Here is a 10,686-nt window from a genome sequence, read left to right as displayed (position 1 = left end):
CATCACCCAATTGGGGGTTTCATGGCCTAAGACCAGGGTGATAAAGGGTGTCAGATTGGCCAAGTTTGTTGTGCTGTTGTTTGCTTAATTTTTCTGCATGTTATTTGCTTTTTAGTTGTTCCACATATTGTTGCTTCTAGAATATTCTATCATAATTCTGAATGGGTTAGGATTCCAAAGACCTGCCTTCCAGCTCCTGTTTCATCAAGATAAGCTAGGGAACCTCAAAGCCTTACCCTGTGGTATGTAAAACCAGGGTGTGACTCGTGATTGTTAATGTGCTGACTGGCTTGGAAAATACTATGTGTCTGTAATACTCAGTTGTCTGTTGGACAACTTCCCTTCTTAGCCTCTCAGGCTTCATGTGATAAAAGACGAACTGCCTTTGGTCTTTTATCACATTAGGCATTATAGTCAGACCTTGGTAGCCTTCAGCACATCACATAACCTGTAAAAAGGGGTGATTCAGTCTCCCCTGATTGCTTGCCCTAAGTCTAAGAAACAAGGCCTGTAAGGAAGCTAACGCTGCCTGGCTCCTGAGGATGTGTGGCTGTAAGCACAAACATAACCCTCCCTTTTCTCACTTGTAAACTGGGGATGACGATATCCACTTCGTAGACCACACGCATTAACACATATGAAGTGCCTAGCAGACGTTCAAAGCCAGGAGTGGTTATTCAAGATGACTTCTAATCCTAGGCTGTTTGCCTAGGATTAAAGTGGTGAGCATAAGGGCTGAATCAGCAAGGAATTGAAAACTCTCAACTATCCCAAGGCCAGTCCAGAACTAACCGCTATGTCCTCACCCCCCTGTCATGCCCTGCTCCCAGCCTGGGCCCATCTCTGTCCAGCATAGGTCCTGTTCAACCTTCTTGGAGACGAGGCTCCCGGGATGGAAGGTGGGAACTGCCACAGGTGAACGAGACTGTGACAGTCCCAGCCCCAGCTGGGCTAGGACCTAGCAGGGACCTCAAATCCAGAACCTGAGGATATGTGTGCCCATGTTCCCAACCGGCTGTCACTTCCTAGGGCAGGGACAGTGTGCTGCTGTGGGTCTCCCCCAGCTCCACTTGGAAAAACACTTGGGGCAGATGCGATCTGCCCAGATCTGAGCGGGGCTGGGGTAGAGCAGGCTGCCTTCCCTCTTCGATCACCCTGGTCTGATTTTTCGCATGAAATCTGTGCCGAGGGCTGAACTCTTGGTAGACTGCCATGCACACCCACCGCAGGCGGCTCATTCCCCCTCTGCCAAAGGCCTGAAGGACAGGACAAAGGGGGCAGGTGCTTTCAGGACGCTCGGCCACCCCCTCACCCTGGCCGACCCCCAAGGCAGCTCCATGGAAACCCAAACTCTTCCCACCTCACCGGACAGGACTTGGTACAGGCACAAGGGTTCTCGCGTCTGCCTGTTCCTGCACAGCTGGCCCCTCCGCTAACATGGGAGCAATACCTTGTGGGATATTCCCGCACACGGAGGAAATTAGCCAGCCCCACTGCCACAGCAGGAGGGGGCTTTGAAAACATCTTGGGAGTTTAAATGTAGAGCCAGCACCTACCAGCTGCAAGCCCCCAGTGAACTTCCCCTCTTGGGCTAGTTCCTTGACTGTGAGAGATGCCATGAGAGCCTGCAGGTTTTGTGAGGATTAACCTGCCTTGAAATTAAAGCTTGAAAGAACACAGAGTACAACACTCTAAACGTCAGTTTCCTCCCCGCTATCCTCCAGCCCCCCAAGGCTGTCCCAAGGTCTCACTGCCCCTCTGGTCAGGACTTCTTCAAAGACGGCTGTCTCAGTGAGGCCAGCGCCACCTACAGACTGGCCTCCGGAACGCCCTCCCCCAGGCCTCCGCCTCCCCAAGCTGCACACCACCTGTGCGTGGGAGCCCCCAGCCACCTCTCTACAGAGAAAGAAGATACACACAGAGGCCTTGAGGTCCCTAGGTCATCCCACCGCGGCAGGATTCCATTCCATCTCGGGCAAGCCTCAGCCTAACCATCGAACTTTTGTTGACAAAGCAACAGGCTAACACTTGGTTGTAACGTGTTTAATTTGTGCTGTCCACACTGGATGCTGCAGAGAACTGGAGTCAGCCCCCTGAGAGCACCCCCACCGCCCCCACACAGAGGAGGATGGGGATGGATGTTCAGAGCCAGGGAAGGGAGAGAAGAGCTGTGTACACGACTGTGACTCCCCGGAGGGGGTGAGAGGTTCCCCTCCTCGTCTGGCAGGTGAGGGGGTGAACGGCAATCCAGAGGGGGCGATGTGATGACACCCACGGGATGTTAACTTTCCCACGTGAGGAGGCGGGACCCTGGAAAAGGCTCTGTGCTCAGGGTGCTGGCTGGCTGCCTGTCCTCGGTGACAGCCTTGGAGGGAAGCGGAGATGGCCGGGAGGCCGGGGCTGCAGAGGCCTTACCGCTTCCTTCAGGTGGCGATGCCTTTCCAGCTGATCTCAGGCCAGGAGAGCTGGAGCCAGCCCTCGGCCCCCTCAGGTCTCGGGAGGTCCCAACCAGGGCCGGAGGAGCGCTCTGACGGCCCTGCCTTTAGATCACCGGAAGGGCCACGGCCAAGCTGCCGTCTTCACCACCAGGGACCGCAAGACAGCGCAACTGTCCCTTCAAGTGACCGCTCCTCAGCTTGCCGACCAGTTCCCATCTTTTAGGTAGAAGGCAAATGCCAGACTTCACTCTCTTCCGTCCTGACACACATGTGCACACATCTAAGAGGTAAGCCGGTGAGGGAAAGGGACACGAGTGACGCGGCCAGCCTGGCTTCCTCCTGGGGTACAAGCAAGACTGAGAGTCTCTTCAGAGGCAGCTCCTCCAGACATACACTGCACCCAGAGCCCGACTTCTGCCTCCCTGCTGGCTGAGTCACTCAAGGCTGAAGTCCACAGGAACGAGCAATTCCCCAGAAAGGACCAGAAGACACCGGAACAGAAGAGCTAGAGGTCACTGGCTCGGGCCCTTGAGTGATGAGGTGCTGTCAGTCACACGCACACTCCTCAGGTTCCAGGAAGGAATGCAAGGCCACCACACCCAGCCAGGGTGGGGCTGGGATTCTGAGGCAGTGCTGGAAGGGTCCCCCTCAGGGTGGAAAGGCATCATCTAGTGCTAGAGGCGTGAGATCGGACTCCCCCAGTCCCCTCCCTCGGTCGTACCTGGGATAACAGCTGCCCCCATCACTGCTCTGCTAAAGGCCTCAAGACGAAAATTCCTGAGAAGGTTGGGGGGGGGGGGGTCCCTTCACGTCTACCTGTGGGGCTTCCAGACTGTTAGCTGTTGAACAAGGGAATCACCCGGGTGATCTCCTGTCTGCAGATGGGGCACCTCTTGGGCTCCGGCAAGGCGCGGTAGCACTCGGCACAGGAACAAACGTGCCCACACTCCAGAAAGACGCAGGACTTGAAGTTGCTCAGACACACGACGCAGGCGCTCTTCAGACTCTCCCTGTCCTCAGGCTTGGCGCGGCTCAGCAGCTGGGCCTCGTGCTCCTGGAACTCCTTCTCCATCTGCCTGAGGCGCAGCCGCTCCTGCCGCTGCAGATAGTGCTTTCGGAGGACGAAGAAGAGGGCCGCGCACGTGGCAAAGCCGAAGACCAGCGTCAGGACCTTCCAGAGCCTGACGCTCGACTCCTGCCTCTGCAGCAGGCTGTCAAAGTCCTGGCTGCTTAGATAGTACTGCATGCCCTGCTTGGGGGGCTGCAGGCGGACAGAGTTGTTGTCCAGGACCAGCTCGCCGACCCCCGTGAGCGTGGCCCCAACCTTCAGCATCTCCTCGGTCTCCTGGATGCCTTTGGGCCGCTCGCCACTGATATAGTGGCCGATGACATCAGTGAAGGACTGGATGGAGGGGTGGAACTTCTCGTACACAGTCTCCAGGCCCAGATCCTGGGAGTCCAGGGGCTTCAGCACTCGCACGGCCATGTCCACGCTGTCCTCGTGGGGTACCAGGTCAAAGGGCACCGTATTGGTCCTCTGGTGAATGATCTTTGAGCAGTCATTCCTAAGACAGCAAGAGAGCCCAAGATAAAATGAAGGACAGCAAACACTTCATGCCCAGGCAGAGACGGGATGGCCGAAATGCCAGGACAGGATAAAGTTTGAAATACCTAGAAGAATACACACAAATCGCTACTATCCGTGTACCTCATAATAGGGAAGCTCAATTTTTTAGGTTCTCGGGCAATACCAGTGGGCAATAAACACTGTCACAGGTCACCTCTGCCATTTATTTCTCTTTGCCACATTCAAACATCCGATTTCTTTAAAAAAATTAAAAATAGAACTACGACAAAGGTGCCCGGGTGGCTCAGTTGGCTAAGCATCTGACTTCGACTCAGGTCATGACCTCACGGCTCATGAGTTCCAGCCCTGCGTCGGGCTCTCTGCTGTCAGCACAGAGTCCGCTTGGGATCCTCTGTCGCCCCTTCTCTGCCCCTCCCCCGCTTGCATGCACTCTCTCTCTCTCTAACGAGATAAACAAACATTAAAAAACAAACAAACAAACAAAAACTACCATATGATCCGGCAATCCCAATCCTCTGGGGTTACATCCCAAAGAACTGGGATCAGGATCTCAAAGAGGTAGCTGCACTCCCCTGTTGCCTGCAGCATTGGTCATGGGAGCCAAGACACGAAAACAACCTGGGTGCCTGTCAGCGGCTGAGTGGTTAAAGAAAACGTGACACGCACACAGTGGGACATCACTCGGCCACAGAAAAGACGGACACTCTGCCGTCTGTGAGGACAACAGGGATGAGCCTGGAGCACGTCGTGCTGAGCGAACTGGGCCACTCAGCAGAAAGACAAACGCTGCATGATTCCACATACACGACGATCTGAAAAGGTCACGCTCATAGAAACAGAGAGCAGATTGTGGTCACCGGGGGCTGGGGAAGAAGAAAACAGGAGTTGTTGTCCAATGGGTATAAAGTTTCAGTTATACGAGGTGAAGAAAGTCTGGAGATGTGCTGTAACAGCACTGCCTGCCACGCTCCCAAACGTGCCAGAAGGGTAGATCTCACGTTATGCGCTCTTACCACAATAAAAAACAAAATGCAGAACAAAACAACACCACACAAAAAACTAGGTCAGTTGGAAAAACAGTTGTCTGTGTGATGGCACAAAACTGTTGCAATAGATGCTGAATTCATGAACCCATGCTATAAATCGGTGGTTCTCAAACTCAGTGGGCATACCAACAGATTCCACGCCCCCCACGGTGCGAATGCTGGCTCAGTAGGTCTGGAACGCAGCCCAGGAACCTGCATTTGAACAAGATGCCTCGGGGACTCTGATGCAAGAGGTCCTCAGACCACACGCAAGCACGCTGTCAGCATGAAGAAACTGGTCTGTGTGGGACACCAGCGTCTGAGCCGACCAACCGTGAGGGGTGGCGAGGCGAGAGGGGATGCGTACCAGAGGTGGGTGGTTCGATTCCACACCATCTTGTGCTCCTGCAGGGTCAGCCGCTGAATCACTCCCTTGCAGTTCTCCACGAACTGGCTGTTAAGCGTTTCTTTAACCGATCGGACAGCTCCTAAACGGAAACAAATTATTCGCCTTCTGAAGAATTCTTCCGCCCTCTCCTTTTACGGTGATTTACATTTTGTCTGGTTTGAGCTTAATTAATCAAAATGATGAAAATGATTATCATGGCAGGTTATGTTTTGCAGGCGCTCTGCTAAAGCACTTTACAAGGATCCCTCATTTCAGCTTTACAACAGCCCTGTAAGGGAGGAATTCCTTTACAGATGGGGCAAGGGAGGTTCAGAAAGGTTCGGTGGTTGCCCCCAGGATCACACAGCAAAAACCCAGGTCTTTCTGACCCTGAAGCCCAAGTTCTGGACCACTGCCCCAAGGCTACAAAAGGCCCTCAATGTCAGCCAAGATTTTTATCAAACTTTTAGAAGAGGAAGTTTTTAATTTTACCAATAAATAAACATACCTTCAATAACTGCATAAGGCACACATTTTCCTGGAGCTTCTGAAAGAATGCTCTTCAAGTCTTCACCCAAGTGGATTCTTTTCGCTCCCTAAATGCAAACAACATATTACGCTGACTGATGAGTACTGCGTGTTCTATCAAACCTAAAGGCCAAACAAGAAAATGACTGTTTGCTTGTCTCATGTCGGGAGAATGAGGAAATCAGGCAGGAAGGAGCGTGTGGAGAACCACATCCCCAAGCTGTGTCCCAGAAGTTGTACCACATAACCAGGCGTGTGCCATCTAGAGACCGGGGTGCCGTGGACATTCTTTCTCCTGTTATTGGAAATACACCCTCCTTTGCGTTTTAACTTCTTTTGGCGAAAACAGCAAAGGTACTTAATCAGTTTTCATACCATAGACTGACCATGATTTAATCTCTTCCTGACGACACCGAACTGCGCATCCAAAGGGCTTACGTGTAAAGCACCTAAACGGGTGCCAGACGCGTGGCAGTGGCCCAGGCAGCGGGGTCTCTGAGCAGGTCTCCATCCGTGCTCCCCGTTACGCATGGCAGGAAAGGGAAGCCTTCACTTTGCAGGGTGAGGCTCTGTTTGCTGGCACTATTCTCCCGCTTTCCCGTTCGCCGTCCTACCCCTGGACAAGCAGGCGAGCACGGTGACCGCCACTGCCACCTCCCTACTCCTGCCACCCCTCCTTCCGTTCGGCCTCCGACCTACCGTGCGTGGGGACCCACCACGCCTGGCGCCCGCTGCATCACAAACAAGACAAAATTAATAAAATCAATGACCGTGTCCTGAGCATCCATGCGCCAGGCACTGTGCTGGGCGCTGGGCGTTCAGGGATGAAGGAAGGACACTCCCTACTTGCAGCATATCGCCGCCAACAAATCTGAAGAGGCCAGGCAAGTAAAGCCTCTGGGAGTGAGGGGGGACTTGGCACTCTGAGGTCACTGTAAGGTGAGGCTAGTGCTATACAGTAAACGACAGGAGCCACGTCAATACAAACTTATTAACCACCTACCCTGTGAGGATAATACAAATAGCAGCCTAGCAACTCACGCTTACAGTCTATCGACTTGTTTGTTATCTGTCTCCCTCCCCCGGACTATTCAACTCTGGGAGATGGGACCTTGCTTGTCTTGTTCACTGCTGTCCCCCCCTAGTGGCGAGAACAGTGCCTGACCCATAGCAGGCGCCCAATAGGTGTCTGATGAATACATTAGAGAATAACCACTCAGACCCACTACAGTTGACCCTTGAACAATGCAGGGGTTAGGGGTACCGATGCCCCCACACACTTGAAAATCTGTATATAACTTAACTATTCATAGCCTACTTTGACGAGAAGCCTTACTGATAACATAAGTAGTCAACCAATACATATTTTGTATATGTATTTTACACTGTATTCCTGTACTAAAGCAAGCTAGAGAAAAAAAAAGTATTTTTTTTAAATTTTTTTTTTCAACGTTTTTTATTTATTTTTGGGACAGAGAGAGACAGAGCATGAACGGGGGAGGGGCAGAGAGAGAGGGAGACACAGAATCGGAAACAGGCTCCAGGCTCCGAGCCATCAGCCCAGAGCCCGACGCGGGGCTCGAACTCACAGACCGCGAGATCGTGACCTGGCTGAAGTCGGACGCTTAACCAACTGCGCCACCCAGGCGCCCCAAAAAAGTATTTTTTTTAAAAATCGTTAAGAGAAAATACATTTGCCGTCCTGTATTTATCGGAAAAAAATCTGCGGATAAGTGGACCCGGACAGTTCAAACCCATGTTGTTCCAAGGTCAGCTGTATACACCAGGCACTAAGCTAGACACTTTAGGTGCATACGTTCATGTATCCCTATACAGTAGACATTATTATCCCCAACTACAGACAAGGAAACGGAGGCTCAGAGAGGTGAAGTGATTTGCTTGAAGTCACACAACTGGGAAAGTATCCACCACAGAATGGCTAGTTAGATTTTTTAAAATTTCTTTTTTTAACGTTTATTTATTTTTGAGAAGAGACAGACAGAGCATGAACGGGGGAGGAGAGAGACAGGGGGAGACACAGAATCCAAAACAGGCCCCAGGCTCTGAGCTGTCAGCACAGAGCCCGACGCAGGGCTCGAACTCACGGACCATGAGATGATGACCTGAGCCGAAGTCGGACGCTTAACCCGCTGAGCCACCTGGGCGCCCCTAGAATTTTTTTTAAAGATGAGTGGGAATAGGGTCAGAAAGACCTGGGGTTGAATCAAGCTCCAGTGTATCTGCTATGACTTTGAGCAACTTAATTTACCTGAGTCTTCCTTTCCAAAACTTTCAAAAAACTGGGGAGAAAATGGGGTGCCTGGGTGGCTCCGCCGGTTAAGCGCCTGACTTCAGCTCAGGTCATGGTCTCACAGCTCGTGAGTTCGAGCCCCGCATCGGGCTCTGTGCTGACAGCTCAGAGCCTGGGGCCTGCTTCAGACTCTGTTTCTATCTCTCTGCCCCTCCATCTCCCTCTCTCTCTCTCAAAATATAAGTAAACATTAAAAAACTTTTTAAAAACCTGGGGAGAAAAATCTCACCGGAGTTTTAGGTGTACTAAATGAAGCTTAAGGTGTGGGAGAGCCTAGCCCAGGGACGGGCACCTAGCAGGCATGCAGTATGTATTCCCATCGCCATGAGAGATCCACAAGGATAAGACTCAAGCCTCCTCTGGAAGTTTTGCAGTCTGATCAAGACAATTCATCCTCATTTGGGAACTAACTGGCAAGACTTTTCGAAAACGGATCCTGGAGAGTTCACGGTTTCAAAGCTCCCACATTCAGCCAGCCTGATGCCAACCTGATTTCTGACTTTGAGAGGCAGCGAGTGAAGTTATCAGTTACACTCCCAGCCAATCACTTCAGGAGTGACTTATTTATAATCAGAAAAACAACTGGGCAGCTGGAATCTCCCAAGGAGGCCATATGCACCACAAATCCAACTGCGTGGTAACCCAGTTCATTCCAGATGGATTCCAACACGCCCCTCGATAGCAGGGATTCCACTGAAAACGATATGATGATAATGAGCTGAGTCTGGTTTAGGAATCCTTCTTCAAATAAATGTCAAGTTAAGCCCTAACTGCGATATTGGGACATTTCAGCCAAAAGGAATCGACAAACATTTACTGAGCATCTATCACTCGTCAAGCACGGAGTTAGAACCTAGAAGGAAAGAAAGACAAAGCACAAATGAGACCCTGCCTCTGACCTAAAGAGGTCCATCTCTCATGGGCCAGACATTCACAATAAAGCAATGTGGTCAATCGGGGGGGGGGGGAAAAAAAATCCCACACTTGGAATCAAAAGACCTCACGTTAAGTTCCAACCAGACCAGCTGTAAGACCTTTCCTCTGACTCTCAATTTCCTGCTTTGCAATCTGGAGGGAACTGTCATTTTCTCTACCTCAAAAAATTATCGTGATGGAAAAAAAAAAGATGAGAAGGTGCTAAGCTGTAAAGGGCAGCCCAAGGAAGAGTTATTTTTAAAATAACTAAAATATTAAAAAGGAAGAGTCTGTAGAAGCAAGGAACTGAGTAGTTACATAAATGGGCAAAGTCTAGGGTTTCTGCACTTGCTATCGCCTCCATCTGAATTGTTCTTCCCCTAGACACCTGCACGGTCTCCCTCACCTCCTCCTGGGCTCTGTTAAATGTCACCTTATTTAAAATAGCAAACCTCCCTTTCTCCAGCATTGCATTTCCTCTCTTCCCCACATTATTTTGTAGTATTTTTCTCCCCATCTGTCATACCATCTGATGTACTTGTTACTGTCTGTCTGCTTGTAATACACCAGAATGCGATCTCCGTGAGGGGAGGGACTTTGGTCCCCGAGGGCCTGGAGCAGAGTCGGTGGTCAACAAATAGTTGTCGAATAAAGTCATGAAATCGAGATTCCGAGTAACGAGAGGGGCTTCGGAGGAAAGGGGGCAGTGAAACGGTTGTTACGAAACCCGAATTTTGGTCCTAGCTCTTCCAGGGACTGGCGGAGCGACACCTGTCAGGGCCGGTTTCCCCTTTGGCCAAGTTTCCCACGCTGGAGCGGCCCAAGGCGAACCGTGGGCTCACCAGGACCGGGGGCAGGGGTGACCCGGCTGAGGCCAGGCTGGCTCCAGCACTGACCTTGAGCTCTTGGGCGACCTGGGCCTTCTGCCGGTACACGGAGTACAGGACGGCGGTGACGACAGAGCTGGCGCCCAGGAGGATGAACTGGCCCAGCGAGGGCCGCCCTCCGCTCTCCATGGCCGCGTGCCGGCGGCGACGCCGAGGTCAGGCCGCGCGCCCCCGGAGCTCCGCCGCCCTCCACCCGGGACCGCGCCCCCGCACCGCCCTTCGCGAGACCCGCTCTCGGTCCCCAGGCGATGACGCGCGGCGCCGGCACCGGAAGTGGGCGGGGCCGAGCAGACCGGAAGGCGGCGTTGCCGGGGTGATCTTCCGGCTGCGGCGGCCTGCACGGCGGCGGGGTCTCCTTCGCAGAGGGGAGGAGAGGGATGGTTTGGGGGAGCTCGGCGACGGCTTGTCGCTCCTGACCCTTCTTCCCCTTGGACGCGCGGCGCACCGGCCACAGTTGACGTGCTCGCGCTGCCCTGGTCTCGATCCGTCTGGTTTCCTGGGCTTACTGGGTTGTTGGATGGGTTCTTGGATGGCTCCAGTCAGTAGATTGAGAAGAAAGAAGAGGACGAGTGTTAGCAGGCACTTAGGAGTATTGCACATTTAAGC

At 52.5% G+C, this 10,686-nt stretch overlaps 1 protein-coding gene across 1 annotated transcript; it reads right to left on the bottom strand.

The window, feature by feature from the left end:
* Positions 1 to 2,028: 2,028 nt before the first annotated feature.
* Positions 2,029 to 10,342, bottom strand: MUL1 (mitochondrial E3 ubiquitin protein ligase 1). The gene is made up of 4 exons (XM_058718832.1): positions 10,090 to 10,342; positions 5,948 to 6,035; positions 5,419 to 5,539; positions 2,029 to 4,003 (listed from the first exon to the last, which is right to left on the bottom strand). Exons 1-4 carry the CDS (start codon positions 10,207 to 10,209, stop codon positions 3,274 to 3,276), a joined length of 1,059 nt encoding a protein of 352 aa, XP_058574815.1. The 5' UTR covers positions 10,210 to 10,342; the 3' UTR covers positions 2,029 to 3,273.
* Positions 10,343 to 10,686: the final 344 nt, after the last annotated feature.

The sequence above is a fragment of the Neofelis nebulosa genome, chromosome 2, assembly GCF_028018385.1.
Source record: "Neofelis nebulosa isolate mNeoNeb1 chromosome 2, mNeoNeb1.pri, whole genome shotgun sequence".
NCBI classification, from domain to species: domain Eukaryota; kingdom Metazoa; phylum Chordata; class Mammalia; order Carnivora; family Felidae; genus Neofelis; species Neofelis nebulosa.
Note: the sequence above shows the minus strand (reverse complement) of the source record. Positions and strands in the feature narration are given on the sequence as shown.